The 25,875-nt window shown below is 41.4% G+C and overlaps 1 protein-coding gene across 5 annotated transcripts in view; it reads right to left on the bottom strand.

The window, feature by feature from the left end:
* The window catches only part of ARHGAP20 (Rho GTPase activating protein 20), a 75,877-nt gene that overhangs the window by 7,431 nt on the left and 42,571 nt on the right, over window positions 1-25,875 (bottom strand). For all 5 annotated transcript variants that reach the window (XM_081860390.1, XM_081860393.1, XM_081860389.1 and 2 more), the window contains exons 3-9: window positions 18,891-19,061; window positions 11,500-11,649; window positions 9,652-9,693; window positions 9,150-9,234; window positions 6,698-6,775; window positions 5,672-5,738; window positions 2,462-2,650 (exon numbers count right to left, since the gene is read on the bottom strand). In XM_081860390.1, the coding sequence (XP_081716516.1) occupies window positions 2,462-2,650; window positions 5,672-5,738; window positions 6,698-6,775; window positions 9,150-9,234; window positions 9,652-9,693; window positions 11,500-11,649; window positions 18,891-19,061 (782 nt within the window). The remainder of the gene's footprint in view (window positions 1-2,461; window positions 2,651-5,671; window positions 5,739-6,697; window positions 6,776-9,149; window positions 9,235-9,651; window positions 9,694-11,499; window positions 11,650-18,890; window positions 19,062-25,875) is intronic.

The raw sequence follows: 25,875 nt of genomic DNA on the forward strand, positions 1-25,875 counted from the left end.
TGCAGCTCCCAATAGCCTCCTACTGATGTTTGTTTGTTTTTTATATATAAAAAAATCAGAACAACATCTGCAGCAATGATGCAGCAACAGACAATTCTCTGGATTCTGGACTGCTAACTTTTAAGAATTGTAGAGGCTAAAGATAGCAAAGATATACAACCACTTCACAAAGCAACAAAGCTGAGAGTTTCAGACACTTTGCTCAGATTCTTAAGTTTCTAGCCATCATTGTTTCTAGAAAAATTAATGAATATATGCACGTCCGGTAGGGTTTACTGAGCAATGCTTCTTATTGTAGCACTGAATAACCACAAGGGGGTGCTTCTGTTGCCAAATAACTCCACAGAGAACAGAGAACAAACTCCTGATGAACACAGAACAGGATCTACATTTTTCGGCCTGGCAGGAAGTGTCTGCCTAGACCAGATGGAAAGGATAAGCTATAAAGGGTCATAATATGAATGTGGATAAGAAGGGGCAGTGTGTGGATGCAACAGAGATACTGGAGGTTCAGAGAAGCATTATATGAAGCTTGAATGTGGAAATTATCACCACTCCAAACAAAATAAAGAAGAGAATCTGAAAGAGGTCTTTGTAGAGGTCATAAGAGAGGCTAAATTTGGAAACTACTTCCGCTTTCACAAGTAGGGTGCCCTGGTCAATGCACTTGGAGCATTTTGCTGACTGTGATGGGTAAGAGAATAAACATGCCCTTTATACTTGCAAAGTTGCTTCAGAAATAGCAAACCATGTGGCAAGGAGCCTGGGCAGGAGGGCAGAGGAGGCAGGTGTCTTCTGTGCCTGGAACAGCTATGCTATAATACACTCGCTTACATTAGATAGTGGCATTACATTCTGTTACGCAAAAACAACGCAAAGCTGTAGTCCTGAAAACAGTAGGCAATATCTTCTATGTATTGTTGCATGCAACTCCAATCTCCAAGCAGCAAGAAAGTGCTGAGGCGCCTGTGCTTACCCAGGGTTCAGTTTCCATGGAATTGTGGCCAGTGGAGATAGTGGTGTCTTTAGGATATATGGTTTCATTTACCAATATACACAACCTGAGCACAGGCTGAAGGAGCTCGCAGCGTCAACACCCCAACAGATCTTGCTTCCCCACCAGGTTTCCAGGAAAGCCCCCGCAGCCACAGTTTGGGATCAGCACAAAGCAAGACATGCTTCTGTGTCCCCAGCTTTCAGTTTCGGCCAAATTCTTATACATACAACTCTCTCTTGCACAGCACCCCCCCCCGTCCTGTTGTTCTCCATCCTAAAATGATGGTAGCATCCAGTCAGGTGAGATGGGAAATGGTCCATCCATTCATCTCTATGCCAACAGAGCCACCTCTTTGGATATAGCAAATAGCAGTACATAACTAGCCAACCAAAGCCATTATCTTAACAAAGGAACTGTTTTGGCTGGTTCAGCAGCCTCTTCTACAAGATTATAAACAGGGCCTGGATGGGACCCAGCGTCTCATCCAGACTGCCCCACTCACCAAATTCATAACTGGAAGCTTATCTAGCATTTCATCAAGCAAACAAGCTTCCCCACCATGACTGAAAGTGGGGAAAGGAGAGAGGTGTTGGTGGGGGGCTAAGCAAGAGAAGTGAGTGGCTTCATTCACCACTGGCTCCGGCTCTGGCCAGAGTCTGTAGGCAGCCTTTGACAGCTTACATCTGAGGGAGTGCAGTTCTCAAAAGAAGCCCATTCCCTCCTGTAGGCCAAAGTCATAGGAAGTAACAGCGAGAAGCTCAACAGGAATCCCATGGGAACTGCATGGGCATTCCAGACCACCTTCCAGAATCCTGTGACACACACAGGAGCTCCTCTGCAAATGTTCAGAAGTTCCTCAACTTACAAAAAAGAGGTTCCAGAAGCCACAACCTTTGATGCAACACTGCAATGAGAGAGTTGCAGTCCATCCCCCATTCACCCCCCCCCCCATTTTAAGTATTGTTACTTCCCCAAGGCCCTCAAAAGGAGACCAGATATGTGAATTGATGATATATAAATAAATTGCAAAAGTATGGATAAACCATTCAGGTAAGCCTTGAGAAATGTTCACTTATGGAAAAAAACAGCGGGGAAAAAGGGACAACTAGACCCAATGTGTTCTCTCTTTAAGCCAAGGAGGCCTTCTGAAGCTGAAGTATGATTGCTTTGAACAAAAGCTCTAGTCATTCACAAGCACAGACTCTAAAATGAAGAAATCTGGCCATTTCCTTGCGAGCTTTGGCTGGCTTCACGTCAGCTTTGGTCTAATAAGAAAAGAATTCTTAACATACCCCCACCTCCACCTAACCCTGGAGTAAGAAGTTTGTTTGGCATGACCCCCTGTCTGGCATGCCCCTGTGCTTCCTTTTGCCCATTCTCCAGGATGGATGCTGGCTTATTACCACACAGAGTTAATCTGACAAATGTTCTCTGAGCGAAGCTTCTGTAAGCAGAGAGACTCACCATTCAGCTCATGGCCAGTGGCCAGGCGCCTTGGCTTGATTACAAACTGGCACTGGCGCTCACGGGGCAGCTGCTCGATTAGGATGGCCTCCTGAACTTCCAGAGGGCAGACGCAGTCCTTTGACTCCTGGGTCTGAGGCAAAGTGTCGCAAATGTGGCTCATTTTAATTCCGAATGGATACTCGTGTCCTTATCAAAGAAAGAGGAAGAGGGTTTAATTTTCACTGAGTGGCAGTCAGGCAACAAATGAGCACCTCCCAAGGATGCTGCAATGATATTTATTATCTCTTTAAAAACAAAGAAAGAAAACACACAGCAGCCTCGGGATAAATGCTCTCTACCAGACTTACACACCACTATGATCTCCGTGCAATGTTTCTTCTGATAAGCCTCAATATCTGTTTTCCCTCATTTCCCGAAACCTTAGCTAGCAGTTTGGTGCTCATTTTACTCGCCTGATTTTGGACTGCTGCGGCATGGCATGTCCCCAGGTTGGGGTTCCCTCTCCTCCACTGTATTCCTGGTTTTTTCTCGCCTGACCTCAACAGTCAGTCACCATTGCATGGGCACTGAACACATTCAACCGTCCTTGGGCTGCTTTGGGTCCCAAGCCTTTAGGGTTTATCTAAATATTTCTTTCCCTTACTTTGGCAAACTTCAGGGTTCTCCCAAGCCTGCTGTTTTGGCTGCATAAGCCGAAACATCAGAATTAGAGGGAAATGAAATGCCCCATACACGTGCATTTTGGCACTGGCCAGCCAAAGGATGTGTTTCTGGTGGCCCAGTTGACCGGATGAAGCTTCAACTTAGGGCTCCTTAGATTAGCTTCTTTTGCCCATTTACTTCCATCTTTCCCACCACAAGACCTTCTTGTACCCTTTAAGACAAGGTGCTGTCCTCAGGTGCAATAGAGGTCACTGTTCCACCGCCAGTGCTGAAATAATACCTAACTGGCAGTCCTGTAAAGTTCAGCACCCGGGACCAGGGAGAAGAGTCGGTGGAAGAAGATTGGAAAAAGTTTAAAGACTATTTATAAAAATATTGTAAAATTAATGAGTGTTAGAAAAATGTTGGAAAGGAGCTATATGGCTTTAGTAGAAATGTTACAAGGAATTAAGTACAAATAGATTATTAGAGTATTAAAGGGAAAATAAAGTTAAAATATGCTAAGACAATTATATATTAAAGGAAAAAATAAGGTTAGAATATATTAAGATAAATTACAGGACAGAAAACAGAGGAAGATGGAAAGGAATTGCTGAAACAGTTAATTAAAGTGGAATACAAAAAGGGAGGTGTGAGGAGGTCGTTGAAACAAGTAAATGAAAGTTAAGATACTGAACTTATTAGATGTGTTTTAAATTGTGTTTGTTTGGTTTTGTTAATTTAATGTTTGGGGGTTGGTGTTGTGTGGTGTTTTTGTTTTTGTATTGTATTGTTTTGTTTAATTCTTTGTCTTTCTTTTGCAGTCTTTAAAATGTTAATAAATATTATTATTTTTTAAAAAAATAATTTTTAAACAGAGCTGAATAGTTCAGTTTGATGTGCTAAGTTAGACAATGCATGGGTTTAGAACCGACAATAAAAATAATGACTACGCATAAAAAAAAAAGTTCAGCATCTGGAATTGGGAGAGGTGAGGAATGCCATCTTGTCTGTTTCCCCAGGCACCCAAATGTTGCATTGCATTTAAATAGTGCTATTTTACTAGAAAAAGAGGTGCTGGAACTCAATTTGAACATCTCCCTTGTTCTTTTATAATGGCAATGACGCCCACCTGAGAGGTGCCCAATCTGATTTCTGGCAGGTTCAGGCTGAAAAAAAGCCCTTCCTCTAAATTACATTTCTACCTCACCTTTTATCCAAGGAGGTTAAGGTACCATACATAGACCTTCACCCTCACAACAACTATGGTAGGCTAGGTTGAGAAAACATGACTGACCCAACATCACCCAGTGCACTTCATGGCTGAGTGGGGATATGAACCAGGATCTTCTGAGTCCTAGCCCAATGCTTTAGCCACTACACTACACTGCCCTGGTCTGGATCTGAGTATAGATCTGTCAACTGCTGCTAGCCACGGTAGCTAAATGGAACCACCATGTAGACAAACAAGTGGGGGTTGTTGTGCGGATGCTTGGGAGCTTCCAGATGCATCTGTCTGGCCACTGCTGAGTTGCACAGAGAAGTACATTTCAGATCACAACAAATATGAACAGCCAAGGCACTTTATGGCTCCAAAAGGAAAAGGAGATATTCCAAAATTAATTCAAACACATCCTGTCTAATGCTGGAATAGCACGCTTGATCACTTCTGTGAAATTTTGCAGAGGATTAATCGTTTAAAATGTACTTGGAAGCTATGAAACCGGAAATCTGTTTGTGGGTGTAATGGGAGTCAGAGAACAAAGCTGAAGTAACAAGGGCCACCAATTTGGCTTCTGATCTGCATCTGTGCAACTCCCACTGCAAATCAAGTAGAGATGGAAACAAGGCTCTAGGTAAGCTTCTGGGGGAATGTAAAAAAGGAGTATCACTTTAGTATCTGGCACAGTTTTAATAAGAGACAATTATGTTCTAACTTTCAGGGGAAGAGATTCTGTGAACTCAACGTCCTTCCATCTGCTTTTCAAGACTGTTCCTGATATTTTGCACCAACAGATATAGAATTAAAGAACATGTGCAGAATCTAAGAAGACAAATGGGTATCTTTCTCGATTAAAATGTCCAGGTTATTAGTAATCAAGCAGTACTACTATTATTAAGAGCCTGTAACTACAATAGCTCTTAACTGCAAGGGTGGGGGGAGGATGCTTGGATTTCATTGGGCAACTATTTATCTTTAGTGATGTACTGGCAAACACACCACCATCCTAGACATTTTAACCTACCTAGTCTGCAGAAATAAAGAAGTGGATCTAGACCTGCATTACCATCCATAGGCCTGTGCCTCATGTAAGTTGGTTGTCATCTTCAGCTGAAAAGGACTAGCCACCCTCCCAAGGGAACTTTAATGCATATATTTCATATTTTAAATCCCAAATGGAGAACACCATAAAAATTGCTGGCTCTCCACAACCAAACTTTGGGTTTCCTTTTGGTCTTTTGTGTGTGTGTTGCTTGCTTTTTGGCTGTTGCTAAATGCTCATAAGCCCTGAGGAGGGGACAGGATAGAAAAGGAACTAACAAATAAACTTCCCAGAAACTTACCAATAAGGGGATATGGAGCATCTTCTCTACCAGAATTCACCCAAAGCTGATATTCTTTTTCAGAGCCCTTTAAAAACACAATCACACAGGTATTGCAATTTGTTGTTTGTAATTCTATATTGAAGAAAACCAAATAAAACTAAAATAAAGAAATGCAATTCCACAGTTAAGGCAGCTCCTATTATACAGGGCAGTCACAGAAACTGGTACTATGCTTTGTGGTTTCCTGCTCCCATGAGTATGGAAATATGCAGCAGAGTGGTATTAGGAGATGGGGTATTTTATGCTAGGTATTACATAGGTGAAAGAAAGAAATGTTATGTCTTTGATGGTATCCCCATGGCTCTTGGTCTTCTTTAAAACACACATCTTGCACCATGGGTGTTACTTCAATACCATTGCAGGGTTCACTTCAGTGGCCTGCAGTTTCTTTTCCCCACAGAATCAGTGCTCAAAGCCCAGTGCAATTGTCCTGCTATTTATACACGTGGCTCTGAAACAGAGGACCACAGCTAATGGAAGGGACTCCTACAATTCAGGGCATATAGATTTGGCAATTCGTAACTCTGACCTAAGAAGCAAAATTAAGGCAAGAGGAAGAATCTCAAATCATTTCAGGCAGAACAAATTGCTTTATCCAGACTCCAGCTACAATCTTGGTCCAGAGCCCCACACTGTAGGTTTTGTACATATTGAATGAGTACTTGGGCCAACTGAGGCTTTAGAAGTGGGTGGCTAAGTGGAAACAAGAGCCAAGCCTTCCTCTACACACAGATTCATTAAGGCAAAGAGGTGGATTGTCTTTTCTGCTGAAAAGAGATTGGGGAGGGATTAAAACTCAGAAAAATAAATATATTTCCTCTGGGTCCTGTTAATGTTCATTCCCCCACCAATGATTTTTCCTGGTGGCCCAAGTTAGAGAGTGCTATAGCTTTCTACTACCTATGGGATAACGTAAGCACACATCCGCCAATAATGTAAGTTGTTAAAGAGTACATTTTTTAAAATGACATCATGAATACTCACGTTGATTCCAAGTTGCTGCAAGGCCATGAGGACTATGTCACTTGCTGTGTCTGTGTTGGTTATGGTTAAGGTTTTTGACTGTTGGGGGAGAAAAGAGGTTGAAGATAACATTATTACCCAAATCACAGCACTTTAAAAGTAGTTAAGTACTGCATGAAGCTTATTCTTTTGCAGGAGGAAATGTTAGCTGGAACTTTGATGTAATATCTACATCCAAGAAGCACACCTGATGAAGCAACATTTAACTTTACCATAAACCTTTTTGAGGAAGGGCAGATCAAAAGTATTCTTAAATAATTATACAATATGGCTGCATGGAAACCACACTTGTGATTAGGGAGATAGAAGAATTCCATCAGAAACTGAAACCAGAGCAGAAATTCTCACAACTTGCATGTTTGTCTGAGGTCACTAACAGAAATCATGTAAGTGAATAGGAGTGTTTGATGCAATTGTTTTTTTTCAGTCAGCAAATATTATGTGAATAATGTTATCTTCTACATTGCTTTTGATGCTTCTCTTCCACTGAAATGCACTAAAATTAATTACATAATTAACTGCAAAAGCTTCTGCCCTAGCAGATAGTGAGACAAATAAAGTAAAAAAATGTCCACAGGACTTCTCGGTTTCAGAATCTTGCGCCAGTTTTTTCTCTGCAAAATATCAAATACAGCCTTCTGCATGAGCCACTGAAAAATAATAAACTGACAAAAAGACTTAAGCGAAGGAGTACAAACACAGTCTATTTTTGCCTGGGGATATAGCTGAATGATCAGAACATAAACAAAGGGGGGGGGGGAATAACATTTTCCCAAAGCAATGACATCTGGCACCCAGGAGTAGGTCAGCACATTTGCATAAGGCTTGCCTTTGGCTAGAGAATATAATAAAATAATTTGTGCTGCATATGCCTCCTCCCTAACTAGCCCTTACTCTAGCATAAAATGAAACAATTCCCCAAGATCTCCAGCTGCTCTTGCAAAAAAAGGGAAGGCGAGCTTCATAGAAAGTGTTCAGATTTTTAGGAAGCTTCCATCTGCCACTCTACTCCCTTATCAGTGATATTTCTGGCACTACTGTGTTGTACTTCAAGGATGACCAGTTCAAGGGAGCCTCCAGTGACTCAGTTGTAAAGGTTCTGAACTACTGCACATTTTTTGTGCGTACACAAAACTGACAGATGCCGCTCCCCAAACATCTCAGCTGAGTTTTGTTCAAACTGTCTTAAACCAGTATCATTGCCCTTTGTTTGGAGGATATAATCAGAAATACATGCTTTGATCCTCAGTTCCTTATAGCCAATTTTATAATGAGCCAGAGTGATAAAAAATGAGAAAGAAGATCATGGACCATTGGTAAAATGTGACTGGATAAAATCCCAGTGCTAGAATTCAGTTCTGAGATATACAAGGAAATTTTGGGGGAACGAGGAAGCATTAGGACAATGCTCCCCAGCAGAATTCACGCAGGAGACTAGAATTTTCTGAGTACCGAGTACAGCATAGGGAAAATCTCAAAGGGCTTCTGAGATGCCTACTAGAGGGTTTCCTACATATATTTGTAGAAACAAGAACAGGCAGGATGCTGGGTTTCTCTTTGGTGAACAGTCTCCAACATAGGAAATAGGAGGAGACTGAGAGGAGATATGATAAAGGTAAAGGGACCCCTGACCATAAGGACCAGTCATGACTGTCTCTGGGGTTGCGGCGCTCATCTCGCTTTATTGGCCGAGGGAGCCGGCGTACAGCTTCCGGGTCATGTGGCCAGCATGACTAATCCGCTTCTGGCGAACCAGAGCAGCACACGGAAACGCCGTTTACCTTCCCGCCGGAGCGGTACCTATTTATCTATTTGCACTTTGACGTGCTTTCGAACTGCTAGGAGATATGATAGCCACCTTCAAATATCTAACTGGCTGTCACATGGGGGATGGAGGAAATTTGTTTACTCCTGCTTCAGAGAGTAGGACCCAAACCATTGGATTCAAGTTACAAGAAAAGAGATTCCAACTATACACCAGGAAGAACTTTCTGGCAGTAAGAGCTGTTTGACAGTGGTCATAAACCATGGTTTGTGAAGAAGCCAAGGTCATAAACCATGATTTGAACTAGCCATAGTTTAAACTAACCAGAGCTCCCCCGCGTTTGGACGCAGTAGGGAGTTCTGATTAGTTTAAAAGCAAATGCTCCTGGCTGCCTCCTTGCCATCATAGCAGATGAGATGGGGGTATGGTGTTCAAACCCATGGTTTGTTCATGTAATGTGAAACCATAGTCTGCAAAGACTCTGTGCTGTATTGGTTAATGGTCTTGTAAATAAACACCTAAATTTTGTACTCAGAAATAAGCGTTACACATCATGCAGCATTTGAATTTTCACAGCTGTTTGCCAAGGAACAGGCACAACGATAGCACTGACGCGCTCTTCATTCAGCGCAGCTTATGAACACTTACATATGCACAGCTTCCAATATCCTTTGCAATGATTTTCAATGGAATGCTCTTGGGATAGTCTTTTTCCTTCTCTTCCTTGATACGGCTGTCAAAGCAAGCAGAAATGGAGTTGTTTAACAAAACGGAGATTGAAACAACAGAATAATAGAAGGGAAAATATGTTATGCTGATGCTCTAAATGCGAAGAGCTCTTCTGAAAGGTTTGCCTCTAAAAAGCACCTTTAAAATGAGAAGGACCTCTTCTACACAAATAGTTTGATTATTCCCTTCAAATGGTAGATTTGGAGTCTGCAAAATTAAATCCTATTCAGTAAGAAAAGCTCCATCCAATTTTGCTATCTAAGCAACATGCCAGTTTCTCTAATCTACTTTCACAAAACTTTTTCAATTTCTGGAGGCACAAAATGAAACTACATATCAACAAGATGGCAACAAGGAACTGTCCTAGGTTCGGAATGAAAGACAAGACTTTGTAAGGGCTATTATGGCAAAACAGAAATACCTTTGTAGGAATGTAAGCCACTTCTCTTTCTGCTCGATGGAACTGAAACAAAGAAAAACAAGTTTTAAATGATAGCTATGTACCACATTTCCCAAGTTAATAAAAGCTTTAGAATCAAAATTTCGAAGTAGATCCTTCTCTCCATGCCCAAGCAGAGAGCTAGCTGAGAAACTAAACTGGTTGGATGAGGCCAGCTGGTAAATGGCACCAATAGCTGTGGCCTTAGCAAGCGATCCATCAATTCATTTACCTCTTGTCTTCGTATCTTTTCATCTCTCAGCAAGTGTTTCAAAGCTTCCCATGGATTCAGAGGATGTTAAGGGAAGTATAAATTGCTTCCACATCATGCACTTCATAAATATTTGGACTTTCCTGTATAACAACTCTTGTAAAATTCTTCAAATGCCCTCTTTACCTCCCAATGTGAATGGCTTGGCTTACATAAAATCTAGAATTCCCTTTTTAACAGAGGCCATCATATTTATAAAGTCAGACTATTTCAGAGTCAACAAAAGACAGTCAAGAAAAAGTACCTATTAAAACATGTTTTTTCCACTGACATATAAAATCAGTGAGATTCCAGTTAAGTGAGGTGTGGACTGCAGCATAGACAATCAAAACTTTTCTGTCAAATTTATTTGGCAAGAAATAAAAGAGTGCCACCTTATATATTCTCTCTTGATACAGACATTGCCATTTATAACCCTGCTGCCAATCTGTTTCCAGGCTTGATTCAAGGTACATAGTTCTGGCCCGGGACAAAATATCTCAGAGAAGAAGCCTTCCACACACAAGCCTGCCCTATACTGTCACTCATATTACAAGTATTTTCTTAGGGGATCCTTCTGCCCCAGTCTTCTCCAATATTGAAAGCAAAAATATAATCTTAACCTAGAATTAGAGATACCAAAGGGTATGATAAAAGCTTGGATTTATCTCAATATAATTAGACTTCATTTTGCTGTTGTTAAAAATAAAGGTTTTATTATGACTGATGAAGTGCCAATGGATTTCAAGAATAGAATGACAGAAGTTCACTGGACAGAATCCAACACTGCACAACTGTATCTCCCACTCACAAAATGGGACTTCACCTTCCTATGTTTGCCCTGAAGACCTCTACACACCCTAAAATCTGCTCCCCAACCTTTCAGAGCAGATTTTGGAGGTGAAGTCCATTCCATAAGGAGAAGTTCATTTCCTTCAAGCATGGACAGTAATTGATACTAGTACTAGAAGGGGTCCAACCTATCTTATGTCTTCTCATCTCTCCTGCCCTTCTTGGCTGTTAAAAGAGAATCAGACTGACCAACTGGCTCAACTGTTTTCCTTTTCTGCTCTATATCCATTGCAGGGACCACCAGGAGGACCTCAATAGCATCCCTCTCCCCAGAAACTCTGGAAACTGAAGCTCTGTGAGGGTGACTACAGATCTCTAACAAAAATCTCAGCAGCCTTATCAAAATGACAATTTCCAGAATCTTTTGAGAGAGGCCATGACAGCCAAACTGTACAGGCAGAAGGTCTATGCCACAAATGCACCAGAAAAACCATGAGAAAAGTAATTATGACTTGCATATATGTAAATTATAACTTCTTGTGCATTTGAAGAACTGCCACAAAACTGTTACTTTGAAAAGCAAGACCCAGAAGGCTCCACTCATTCCAAGCTGCAGAAGGAATCATGATTTGGCACCAATTTCATTTGCGCTATGAAGGGTCTCTCATCGGGGTAATTCATAAAAAACGGTACTGGGTATTTTCAACTCTTGGTCATTCATAAACTTTAACACTGTTGGATGAATGCAGCCAGGAAGGGGGGCAACCAATGCAAATAGTCTCTCATACCTGAAGCTGGCAACACAGTTGGTGGTGGGCCATCCTAAAACAAAAGACTTCTCCAGGTCCGTGCTACCTTCACAGACCTCTTCCAGGCAAGAAGCTGTCCACATGTCACAGAGACGCGCCTGGCTCTTCAGTTTGAAATGCAAGTGTGACCTGTAATTAAAAGAAGTCTGTTATAGTACATCCCTGGCAACTGAAGGTTAGAAATAACTATAAAACAGGCACATTTCAGCCAGTGCAAAACTATAAAAACAATGGACTCTGTTGGAACTACACACAGGAGTTGCAACTGCCACAGCCGTGGAGGCAAAAAGGGTGAACTAACAGATGATCACCAATTCAAAAATGGACTTCATTGGACCTGACCAAGTTCTGTAGTGAAACAAAGATTGCTTCCAAATGCTGTATTTCAAGAAAAACAGTGAATCCAGGAGTATATATCTGCCCTTACAAACGGAAACAAGGGTAATCTCAAAGCCATGTCAAGAAAGGTCAGAGAATGTTCTGATGCCGCTTTGGTATTCAAGCCACTTTGAGTCATTCGGTACAAAAGCAGCTCATTAATATAAATAAAAACGAAAATGAACATACTTGCTGACCTCAGTTGTGTGTGAAGCCTGGTGTGGAAGCATAAAAAGGCTGACGTAGGAAGTATGGGGAAGGTCACATGTACTTGGCCTTTCCGTCAACTCTTGTCAGATGTGCATCAATGGGACAAGCAAACTTAGCACAACATGGAAGAGACACCTGACTTGAGCATATTCACAGTTTTGCTGACTATTACTTTTGCTGCTGATATTAGTATTGATATTTCTAATGTGGCTTGCTTTTGGTTAGTTATATTGTGTTTTTTTACTGCAAGCCACTTTAGACATCTCCGCTTTTATATATGCAGGCCCCATCAACCGAATTGCTGATGGGAGAGTTTTTATCAGCCTTGCATTAGGAGTTCAGAGAAGACCTAACTTCCAGTGGGTGTTCAAATAGCCTTCTTTAACAGTCACTTCTGTACGGAAGTGTTTGACTTATTGTTATCTGATGCATTAGAAACTGAGAGCATGCCTTAATCCCCCTATACCATACACACACATACCAGTCATTCTCATTATAGGGTGCTGTAGCTGATCTCTATCACAGGGTAAGGAAGATCTCACATTCAAATAAATGTGGTATCTCTCCATGTTCTCGTTATGGGGAAGGTACACATGAGGCTTAATTCCACATTCCCAGTCTCATTTCAAGAGGATTCCCAAAGGCTAAGCAAGGGCAGAACAAGCCCCGGGAGGGATAGGCAAAGTGGAATTCCTTCTTCAGTATTAGTCTAATTTGCAATACAAACAACATTTGTAATACAAACACATTCAGCAATCTAGATCTCCAATGTGAAAGCACTTGACCCTTGTGGATTTCAAAGGACTGACCTACATTTATGATGCTCTTACTTTTCCAAAGCTTTTAATATCTAGTCTGTTAACAGCTGTGGCTGGATGCTGTGCCACAGAGGAACTGGCACCAGTTCAAATATCCACAGATGTAAACATAGCTCTGGACACAACTCACTGGGAAGAGCCTCCAATGAAAACCTCACCGAAATGAACAGGAGTTGGGCAAGATCACAGCCGTTCCGTTAGACAATTCTCTCAAGTTCCACTGATGTTTCCCCAGGCATTCTAGGTAGACAGCACCTTCTGAGAATCAAACATCTGTATTCCCTATCATAGCTCCTGCTCCTAGTTCAGCATTTAATGTTGAAATTCTCAGGGGTTAATGTGATGCAGAAAATGGAAGTGTAAATCAGCAGGACTATAGAGCATTCCTCCCAATGAGAAATGATTACAACACTGGGAGATATTGTGTTTTTTTTAAGGGTAAGTAAGTGGAAGATACATATATGGTTTGGAAAAACTAGATAAACAAAAGTTTATCTTCTTCTCTCATGGTATGGGAACCCAGGGCATCCAATGAAACTGAATGTTGGGACTAAAATAAGGTGCCACAAGACTTTGGTCACATCCACACCAAACCTCCCTTCTGCTATCTCAGTTTCAGATATTTCATTTCTGGGAAATGTTATATTCTTATGGCTAACCTTTTTTTCCTGGCAGGGATCTTCCCAGGAAAATCTGAGATACACAGCTTTTCCTCATCACTTTATCCCCATGCCAGGAAACGCTTCATTTTATCTGTTAAATTTCCACATACTGAGCAGCCATTAAAGCCACAGAAGCAATAGCCAAAAAGTTGGCAGCTATAAAGCTCTCTTGAACACAGAACGCCAAGCTGACAATTAATTGTCTAATTAAACAATTAAAAGCAGCTCAGTTCTTTGTTGAAACCACTTCAACACAAATTGCCTGAATCAACAACGGTACAGAGGTGGTTTACAATAATGGAGTGGGTACTAATGGCCATCTCCTAGGAGCCAGCCTCAAATAAAATCTGAATAAGAACCGACATTTCAAATACACTAAGTAAACTTCCTACCCCTCTTTTTTTTTTGTAACCAATCACAATGTGACGGGGAAAGCAAAAATTAGCTATGTTGCTCTGTTTAAAATCTCCTTCCAAATCTGCTGTTGGGAAATGCCCTTATTAAGAACAAGCAGATTGTCACAAAATTGGGGAAAGATTTGAGAACTCTTAATCAGGCAAGATGCTACACAGGAAGGAAAAATAAAGAATAAGTATAAAAATCAAGTAGGATGTTGTAGTCATGAGATCAGCTTGTAGACAAAGTTCCATGATGCAAATTGCAAGTTGAGTAAATTCCTCCCAGGTGCCAGATACCACATTACACACCTAGGACTATGGGCTAAAGCAACAAGAGCTGCTCCCAATTTCTGATACTATAAAATCTTGCTTGTAACCCAGATCTGTCCCATGCTCAATTGGTAATTTACTTTTAATGAGCATGATTCAAATGAACATTACTCTAATTCCTATGGAAATAGCATATTTAGACTAGTGTTTCCAAGAGTTTCTTTAATTGCCTCTGTCCACCGCCTCACGTGTATCATTACCTCAGTTCCCCCCGCCATATCCTTTCAGTTCTATTCAGTTATAGCCCCATCTTTGTGGTGACCGTGTCTGTGAAATGCCCCAATTCACCAAAACGTATGTTCTTGCTTTCTCAGCACAGTCAAATCAGCTGTGTTCTAGACAGTAACTGTTCTGGTGGATGCTCCCATTTCTATAGCCCTCTTCAAAATTACACCCATATGTTTGACCAGTCTGAGAGGGGGTATTACTGACTGACCCTACCCTCTGGCACCTGTACATATAGCAAACCTGTAGCAAAAAAATACTTTACAGATGAACACACAAGGGTGCCATGTGATAATGAACGGTGAAATGGCTCCTGATCATGTGATTTTTAAAAAAATAATAAGTTTTATTGGTTTTAAAAACCGTGTAACCTAAGTAATCAACAGAAAATGAAAATAAAAATAAAAATAAACAAACATTCATTCATTCCATAGTTGGTGCTTGTTGTAACAGTTTGTAGTTGGATTCAACATGACCTCCGGTCCCCCCATTGTGGTTCCCAGATTACATTCTTTATCTGCACACTAAACTTTGTCTCTTCTAGGTTGTTTCAATTACGATAATTTTATAAGATTCTCCTATTACATGCAGAAAGTCAATCCAGACCTGCCAACAAATTTATATTTTTGCAATGTTCTTTTAAATAAACTCTGTATACATCCCACTCTCTATTAAATTTCTCATCGGTAACATCTTGGAACCTTGCTGATAATCTGGCTAGTTCTGCATATTCTCGCAATTTGTTTTGCCAGTCTAATTTGGATGGGACAGCTTCTCCTTTCCAACCTTTTGCGATTAAAATTCTGGCTGCTAGTGTAGCATACATGAAAATTCTCCTGAATTTCTTTAAGATTTCATTACTCATTATTCCTAGCTGGAAGGCTTCAGGCTTCTTGGGAAAAGAGCATTTAAATAATTTTTTTTAAGTTCGTTATAGATCATCTCCCAAAATTTTCTGATCTTTTTACAGTTCTACCACATGTGGAGCAATGTGCCTTCCACCTCCCTGCATTTCCAACAGATGTTTCGCCTAGATATGAACATTTTGGCCAGTTTGACAGGTGTTAAATACCACCTATAGAGCATTTTCATGCAGTTCTCTTTTAAATCATAGCACGCTGTGAATTTTTTATCTTCCCTCCAAAGCCTCTCCCAGATCATGTGAATTTTTCACACATAAAGCTTCTCTGCTACAGATGTTCAGGCTGCATGTTCAGATGCCAGAAAGAGGGGCTAATTTGTGTATTGATGGAATCCATGAGGTGTTATTTCTGAAGTGGGATTAAGTCTACACTCATTCTTGATCTTTTCCTCCCATATCTTTGCCAGATATGCAAATGGCCAGGATCGAAGGTGAAGTTATGGCTGCCAACATCACAAAGGCCCTGAAGTTTCCTGAAAGCAGGGAAAAGCAATTGTCATTTCCTTATGCACTATATACAGGTGAGGAACATCTGAACTTCTAGATTAAAAGTTCCCCAAACACATTATTTATCTTAATTCCACGCTCAGATTTCAGTCTGTACCCCTCTTGTGTGCTTTAACACAGCAGTTTGCAAGGAGAAGGCTGACACACAGACTCAGAGGTATGGATTATAACATAAAAATACTAAGATCTAATGTAGTGGATTAGAATGTGAAAACAAGATAGCAAAAGAAACAAAAGGAAGCAATTCTGTATTTGAGTAAACATATATAGAACTGTTCCGCCTGAAATTAATTAAAATTTGCACAGAAGCAATATGGAAGTCTGGTATTCTGATAAACGTCAACAGTTACTTTGTCATGGAGATGCAGATTTTCCCCGTCAGAATTTCTTTCTCTGAGGCATGTAAGTCACCATTCCTCCCAAGAACCAAGTCATGTAACTCCTGACACTTCTGAGTACACAATCTGAGCCAGCCTTTGATTATATATCCTGTGTATCAGCAACAGACCTGGCAATCGCCTTTTTAATTAACACCTTGCTCTCTTCACTTCTTGGCTTTCAAAAACGTAAGAGTGCCTCAGCACATTAGTTGTGCCAGGCAGTCTGTCAATCAAAGCCACTTGGATGTGAACATGAAAAATACAGGATATGATGTCCATATTCCTTTATCCCCACTTTTGACCATCAAGGATGCATTGGGTGAACCTATCTGTGACTGTAACAGGGCTACATGCAATGTTTTCCATAGATACCTTACTTTTTCGTGTATTAGACAAGGGTTTTTTACTCCAAAATAAAGTAAAAAAACGGGGGGGGGGGTCATCTTATACATGGGTAGTTGCCTCCGCAAGCAGGATCTAGTGATTGGGTGGGTGAATGGTGTCTGCTGCAAGGGCTGCTTTTCTATTGGCTACTGCTTTGTCAATCAGGTGGATTATTAGCAGATGCGTCAAGGGCTGCTTTGGATTGACTGCCACTTCGGCAATTTGGCTTGCATTGCTTGCGATTGTTAGCGTATGCCAGTTGGGTGAGTGACATTTGGTTCGGCATCCCCCCCCAATTGCTTATTTTCTTAAATGTGAGCCCCCCAAAATAGGGGGCGTCTAATACATGGGGGTGTTTTATAGACAGAAAAGTTTGGTATTTGATGTTTCTTTTCTTAAAGTACCAACCTATTCTCCCTTCTTGTCTCCTTCTTCATATTTCTAATAAAATCCTTCTTTAATTTGGCTTTGGGGTTCAGAGTGCATTTGCGACAAGTTAAGTAGCTGTGAGTTCAGGTAAGGAAATCTATCTAGTTCTTAATAATGAGTGGTTTAAAAACAAAGAGCGAGCCTATCTATAACTATCTCATAAATTGATTTATTTTAGTGAGTGGTATTCATATAAACTTTACTAGAGCAGACCCACTAAAAGTAATGGATGTAACTTAGTCATGTTCATTCATTTGAATGGGTCTGCTCTGAATAAAACTTCATTCAGTACTACTCTCTGCTTTGTTATCACGAGTACACCCTTTTGCTTTAATGATCTTGCATTAGCAAGACCTCTTTGGAAGATGCTCCGAAACAGAAGGTGAGAGCACCGAGGAGTCTGGGTAAGCCGTCTGTGTGCAGTCAGGCTTGACACTGAGCTTGGATTATTCACTCAGCCATACACAAATTAAATCAAATTTACAAGCTAGAGCTCTAGCATTCCAGCCTCCTGTAGTGCTTGTGGTTTCAGGCAATCCTTGGGGGTTCTTTCACATGTGATTATATGCGAGGAAGAAGCTAAGAAGGAAAAAGCCTGATGTCGGATAGTAAGTGTTGTACTGCCTTCCCCAATTTGGTGTACTCCCATCATCCATGGTGGAAGTGGAAAACATCTGGAGGGCACCAGGTTGGGAAAGTTTGGTATAGTAGGTAGTACCATCATTGGCTTATTGATATATCACTTTTTTGCCTTCAAAGCAGTGAACAGATTAATACAACAAAATACAACAAAACTACCGTAAGTACAGATACAAATGCACAATTAATAAATACAATGAAATCATAAAATAGCAAACCCCCAGGCCCACCATCAATGGGCTTGCATGGGCTGCATTCATGCACTCGCCACCAGTGCAACTGCCCAAGCAATAAACTTCTTCCCTGGAAACAGCTACAGTTGTGGTTAAGTTCTTACAAGAAGATGGGAGGTGATATGGAATGCAATGCTGCAACTGACTCCTGAACTACAGTTATGCCTTCATTAGCCCAAAGTCACAGAGTGATTGGGTTTCCAAGATGCTAAAAACGCATGCTTAAATTAGGGATCAGAGTTCTCAGCAAAGCAGGGTTGTTCTCACATTTTTAAAGTACCGTATTTTTCGCTCTATAACACGCACCCGACCATAACACGCACGTAGTTTTTAGAGGAGGAAAATCCGTAGGCATGCCACCCGTAGGCATTCCCTCCATAACACGCACAGACATTTCCCCTTACTTTCTAGGAGGAAAAAAGTAAGTGTTATGGTGCAAAAAATACGGTAATTATTAGATGACATTTGCATTTGCAGTAACTAAAAACTGTACAGCGCCCTATTGCAACAACAAATGAGCTGGTTGTTCCTCTGTTACATGTAGATTTGTTTGTGAAAGCTTTAAATGACAATGCTCAAAAGTGACACATTAAGCAAGTTAAATAAAAGGGTTCCTTTTAAGTGCCATGTGCAAAAAGTACACTCTTGTTAATAGAACTGGACACACTTTTTACATTCAAGTCAACAGTGGCTGTAGCTATCCCCATGTATTAGGTGTAATAAATCTGGCTAACGAAATAGTAATAACCAGGTAACTACAGGAATATTCTGAGCTTCAAACCACAGAACAGTAGTTTGTAAAGAAAGAAAATTATCAGGAATCTCAGAGAGTCCTTTCTTCAGTACGGGACCTACTTGGGTTTGGCGACCACAAGAATATCTGTAAAGAGGAAAAGGTGTCGTTCCTGGGTCTGCAGGCCAGTCTTCAGCTGCACATGTCCATCCATAAGGAATGTTCTGCTGGGACAAATGAAGGACTGCACCAGCGGACATGTCTCTGGACTGATGGGAGAGAAGCAACTTTCCCTGTAGCAAATGTGAAAGGAAGACAGTGTGAGCTGAACCAAAGAATCTACATGCCAACCTTGTCCACACAGCAATATGAATGAAGAAACCATTTCAAATTTGAAATCAAGCTGAGAACCAAACAAATTTCATGTACTCAGAACAGAGGTGAAATTCAGGTATCATTTGAGGGAACAGAACAGGATCTCCTCCAAACTCTGACAAAAAAAAATCAAATCTTTGAAAATGGACACACTTAGAACCTATTTAGAAAAAACCCCCACAAACTCTTATTTGAATACCATTGACGCAACACCCTCCGGTGTTAATTTTACCATCGAAATTTACTAAATTCCAATTCTTGAGTTTTATCCAAGTTTTGATTTACTTACTGGCATCATAGATGTGTGGGGCAATATTTATTTTATCTTTGGGAAAACCCAGTTTTGTTCCCAGTTTTCCTTTACCCAGATTTTTACACACACACCCCTTCTGCATCTGGCTGTGCACACAGTTTCCCAGAATCCTCCATCCTTTCCCACCCAATCCTATTTACTGGGAACAACAACAATCAAAACAGCTGACCACCCAAAGAACTTTGCGGGAACGTTCCCTGAGTGGAGAGACTCATGCTGTGTTTGGATGCTTCTTGGCTTCACCATCCTGGTGTTTGTTATGGCCCTTGCTGAGTGCAGCTGGATTATTCAGAGGTGTCTAATGACAATGCTGACTTGGGAAACCCTAACAGCTGGTGCTGAGAGGACACAAACTACAACCACAGGGAGGATGCAGATAGTTGCTGCCTGACTGTGGGAATCCAGCCTTATCATTTGTTTGTTGGGTCAAAAATGCTGTATTTTATTATTTCTTAAGTCTGATGAATATTTTCACTTCTACAGTGATGAATCTAACTGGTGAATTCATAAACTAGCAGAGATTAACTGCTGACACTGTGGGTTAATCCCCAGTTAAGTTACCAAACAGGTTTAATATCCAGTTTGGATCAGATCTGCCATTTTTAACCACTCTGCAAAATTGACAAAACCCTTCCCTCCATATAGCACAGGCCCCCTTCTCCTTGGTTTAAATCTTCAAGAAGATTTAAATCTTCAAGAAGAAGAAGAACAGTGAATCAAAAAACCCTGTCCCAATCTGGGTTCTTGTCATTATCTTATTCCACCCCATAATATTAATCTAAATTAGGGATAGGCAACCCGGGTGCCCTCCAGATTTTGTGAGACTCCCAGCCAGCCAGCATAGTCAATCATCAGGAATAACCGTGCCACAAAGCTGCTCAGGAAATTTCTCCCTGCCCCCACCTGGTTAGAGAGAGCGGGTGGGATAAAAGGAAGAGTGGGGATGGCAAGAGAAAGAGCAGAAAGGAGAAGAAAGTGGGAGAGGGAAAAGAAAAGGGGGCAGGGAACAGTTACGCAAAAAAAAGGAGTTTGCTCAGAGCTCTCATTAAACTTGACCATTCCACTCATGAAGCAGGGCTGGTCTGGGGAGAGTGGGGTGGCCCCTCACCCAGGGTGGATCATAGACCCGGTAAGGCTAGCTGGTGGGAGAGGCACTCTTAGTCTCATCCCTGGGGAATGAAGATTGTAATCCAGGCACATCTGAAATGCCACAGGTTCCCTATGCCTGACCTAAACAATGAAAAGTAGGCCTGTTGTCACCACTAGTGCCCATTAATGGATAGGATTTGCAGCCCTTGGACTAAAGAAAAGTTATAAATTATGTGCAATTCATCAAGTGTGACTAAAACACTACAAATTACAGCTGGAGACAATTTTGGATTTGGATGGTACAACCCCCTTCCATTACCACATTATTTTCCTGGAAGGCCTCTGCACCTTGAAGGCCTCTATGACAACGAGTCAATAGCTGAAGCACCACAATACTATAATGCAGTGTTCAAACCGTGTTCTAGGAAACACTGGGGTTCCTTCCATACTTAGCTGGGTTCCTTCAGTGGGAAGATCAATAACAATGAATAAGATTGCCCATCACTAGTGACCTTCCTGTTTACAAGTGAATATGAGGTGTGTTCTAGGTTGCATATTCAGTTCATGTAAATCAACAGGGAGGCCCAGAAGAGCGGGTCCCGCATTAACTATGTATGCAACTTTATAACACCCCCCAATCCTCTGCAACACACTAGCATTCCGCAGCAGATGTTCAAAGGTTTTTTGACAAAGTCGTATGGAAATGGAACCCTGAAGCTAAAGTGTAAAGGAAATGGCATCTGTTGAATTCTTGCTTGGCATTCTGCTGTTAAATAGGTACAGCGGGAAAACTAGAAATAAATAGCAGTCCTTCATGCAAGCTCAAGTAGAAAAAAGTACCCATTTCTGAAGACATAGGGACATTACTTCAGAAACAGGGAGAACCCTCAATTTATCATCTTTTTTCTTTTCTTCATTTTTTTAAAAAAGATAGTAAATGCACAAAGAAGTTTTTCTACTCTTCTTTGCTTCGTGCATTTGGGTCATACCAGGGTACTGAACTCAGATTATTAAAATAATTGGGATTTCAGCATTTATGGAAACTTATTCAAGAATAATTTTTTATGGTACACTTTGGTTGCACAATGTGTTCGGGATTTTCGGTCTCATTTAGATATTTGCCTGGCAAGTCTCCCATGTTATGTACAAAAGCAAGCAGAAATCATTAAAGCTTCAAATTTCACATGCTAAACTGGATGGTGCGATAATGTCTGAACAGTGTGCTCAAACTGGGAGGTGAGAGACAAGCAGAGGAAAGGGTAGTTGAGGTGAGGTGAACAATTTTGAAAGCCTTTATTACTAAGAAATCCTATAACAGCCAAGGTTCAGGACGTTCACAAATAGTAACTGTAACCCCAGTGGGATAATAAGCAATTTCTCCTTTTTTAATTCTTGCATTATTATCCAGGAGGGCAAATATGCATAAAGAGGGTTTTTCAGGTGCAGTGTGAAGAATGCAGCAAGTGTAGAAAGGCCCCATCTGCAGTATACATTTAAAGCAGTATAGCATCACTTTAAACAGTCATGACTATCTGCAAAGGATCCGTAGAACTGTAATCCGTTAAGGGTGCTGAGAGTTGTTAAAAGACTAGTCCCCTCAAAGAGCTACAATTCCCAGAATTCCCTGGGAAGTGAGATTAACTGCTAAACCACTGCTTTAAATGGGGCCAAAGGGTGTGCGCAGTTTTTGAGAGCTACTTTATTAAAGCCAAAGTAACATGCAATAAAAAAGCAAAGTCAAAGGGTTAAAGCTTCAATCAAGTGTACTGTGGAACTTTTGACCGAGAAATATTATGCACCAAAGGGTGCAAAACAGCAAAGCTCTTCTCTCTCTTTTCAAACTATTTGTTTTTACTTTATTCATAAAATAAGAAAATGGACAGAAATGCCACCAACTGAGGACCCCCACCACCACGTTCCAGGCATGTGCAGATAATACCATTTACAAAAATAAAATAAAATCTTCCAAAATAAATAGTAATGTAAACAGGGAGGCATTGAGAAGCCTGCTCTCATCCCTCATTTCGATATCAACTCATACGAAGTAAAACATTCAGAACATATTTGCTTGAACTAAAGCCAAACCATTTAGAATGTACATAAACAGAAGCATATTTACTAGACCCTAAGATAAAATCATGCTGAAGTTTCTGTATACTTAAGGGGGACGGGGAAAGCAACCAAGCCAATATGCCAGACTGGCTTGGCTCCTGCCAACTTTGACTTGATCGGTAATCTTCTCCATCAACAAAATAAATCATACAATATCCTAAGGACGTAAGAAAAGCCCGGGTATATCAGGCCAAAGTCCCTTATCCTGTTCCTTATGGTAGCTAATTGGATGCTTATCTATGAGAAGCCCACAAGAAGGGCATGAGGGCAGCAGCCCTCTTCCACTTCCAGCACTTTGTCTACACCAGGCATCCCCAAACTCGGCCCTCCAGCTGTTTTGGGACTACAATTCCCATCATCCCTGACCACTGGTCCTGTTGGCTAGGGATGATGGGAGTTGTAGTCCCTAAACAGCTGGAGGGCCGAGTTTTGGGGTGCCTGGTCTACACAGTACCTCTGATCCTGGAGGAGGTGTAAGCTCACAGGCTGAGGTAAGTGGCTGAGTGAGTCACTGAAGAGCCACTTTCCATTTCCACCACCCCCTGGGGACCCAACAGCAAGCAAGTTAGAGAGCATCAGCAGACCTCAGGGTAGACTGTTATCAAAGGTCACTTCCAAGTAATCCTATTGGGTTGACATAAGGGAAAGGGGCACATCCTGTGCTTTTATCCTGAGCTTTTGGGACTTGCCTAGGGTCCCAAAAGGTGTAGGGATAGGGTGTTAGATTCTTTATCGTTAGTATTTTAAGTATTCTTTCTTATAAACTATTAATACTTTAAGTATTCTTATTTTTAAAAAACAACAAAGAGAAACAAAGGTTTTGTCATTAAATCACATTGATTATTTGTTCACCCAGAACCCCTGAATTTTAGTGCTGTGTGTGTGTGTGTGTGTGTGTGTGTGTGCGTGCGTGTGCGCGATAGAGACCTTAATTTTTCTAGTTGAGGTAAGCTTTTGCTTAATTCATCTCAACATTTTTTATTTATTTATTAGTTGCTTGTCCCCCAATGGTTCTTCAAATGACTTACACTATACCTGAAAAGCAGTGGGAGGGGTATATGACACATTAATACATCTGGTGAGGAATAGCTCAGTCGGAAGAGCATGAGACTCTTCATCTCAGGTCAGGGTTGTGGATTCGAGCCCCACACTGAGCAAAAGGTTCCTACATTGCAGGGGGTTGGACTAGATGACCCCCGTGGTCAGTTCCAATTCTACCGTTCTATGAATATGCCATACGATATATTGAGGAAATAAAAAACCCACCAGCACCCCATAACAATGACAAAAAAACATTAGCAGTACACAGACAATAAACAAAACAATACTCCCATCCACTAACAGACAAAAATAAAAGCTCAACACTGACACCCCCCTCCCTCACCCCAAAACCATCCACATCAACCCAGTGACTTTTTTGTTTTCTCCCCACCCATCAAGAAGTCTGGCATCAAGGCCAGCTGCTTTATCGTTTCTCTTGTCGTTTCTGAGGCAGCAGCAGCGAAAGCAGAGCAGGAAGATGGCAAAAGTTCTACCTGCTCTGCAGTTGTCTCTGCTGCTGGTGCATCACCGAGTCAGTCAACTCTGAATGACCTTTTCCTGAAATTTAAAGAACCCTATAACTGCTTGGTTATATTTTTAAAATAGCAGCTGCCAGCCTTGGAACTGAACCAAGGACCACCCTAGCACTTGAAGCACCTGGATACTATCCACAATTCAGACATACAATCTAGCTCCAGGGCAGCATGGCAGATGGCCAACAGAAAGTCACTGACAGAAACCCAGAGGCTGGTGACTGAGGTCCAAACTACACCTGCGCTTAATAAGCAGCAGGGAGCTTTGTATATTTTCCTTGACTACAGGGACAAGGGACCCAGATATCTTTGCAAATGCTCACTGCAGAGAACAATTCTCTCTTTCTCCCCAAGTGACCAGTCTGGGAATTTCCCAAAGGCTGGCCACCTAGCCCAGCACTGCTTCCCCAGGATCAGGGCGTGTTGTGATCGGTCAAAACCACTGCCCACCCCAGGACCCAGTAAGCAGACAACATGGTGATTAGCCACACAGTCGGGGGGGGGGGTTGGGGGGGATCCCCATTGGTACCAGTTTTTCCTAATTTTCCTAGCCCTGTATGTGAGGAGAGCAATCTCCATTTTGCTATCAGCAGGGAATTACAAGATAGGATAATAGAATTATAGAGTTGGAAAGGACCCGGAGGATCATATAGTCCAAGCCCCTGTAATGCAGGGATATGCAGCTGTCCCACGCAGGGATCAAACCTGCAACTTTGGTGTTATCAGCACCATGCTCTAACTAACGGAGCTATATAGCAATGGTATGTGATAAGTCTCTCCTTCTCAAGTGCTGCCTTCAGAGTGAGAACTGGATTCCCCTGGTCCTTTAATTACTTAAGGAAAAACAAGTGTGATCTAGTTGGCCCCAAGTTATTTTGACAGACAGCTTTAGTCTGACAGAAACTTCACCTCCCCAGTTTCTGGATTTAGCCAACTTGCTCCAAGAACACAGAAAATGACAGGAGGCAAGGAATGTGTCATCTTGGATGTGGACAATTCATGCCCATGCCCCTTCCCCAAATGATAGTGTAATTCTCAACCAGAGCTTTGTTTCCTTTTTAAAATATATCTGGTAAAACGGAAACTTCCAAAAGGGGAAAGACAGTGGTGCAATAAGTAATCTTAGATTCTGTATGTAACAGTTTAACCCCCCGCCCCCGGTAATTATTACTACTTCACTTACTTAACAATGTGGTTAAGCCCACCCTACTGCATTTGGTAGCCCTTCAGGTCATGCTGCTAAATAGGGCATTGGACCCCAAAGCCCTGCTAGGACAGCACCATTGGTCAAAGACAGGATTTCTGCACAATGCAGCTTCATGGCAAAATCCGTCATTCTGCCTAAACCCATTCCCTACTTTGCCTCATTATGTGACATCCTGACCTCTGACTTAACTAGCAGGTTCCTGAAGTCATCCTGAAAGAGCTTCGTCAGGTTTTGTGTAATATGGGTAACTGATAACTCTGCGCCCAGCATTAAGAAGCAGCTAAATATTAAAGAGAACATCCTGCTGCGACCAGAGTGAAAACAAATATTGTCGGTCTCACATTATTATGACATCATCTGCACTAGTAAAATTAAACCAAGAGCCCACAAGCAAACAGCTTCTTTCTCCAAAGCTTTCATCAGTGTTTCTAAATAAA

Source organism: Podarcis erhardii, assembly GCF_964252035.2.
Source record: "Podarcis erhardii genome assembly, chromosome: 4".
Lineage (NCBI taxonomy): Eukaryota > Metazoa > Chordata > Lepidosauria > Squamata > Lacertidae > Podarcis > Podarcis erhardii.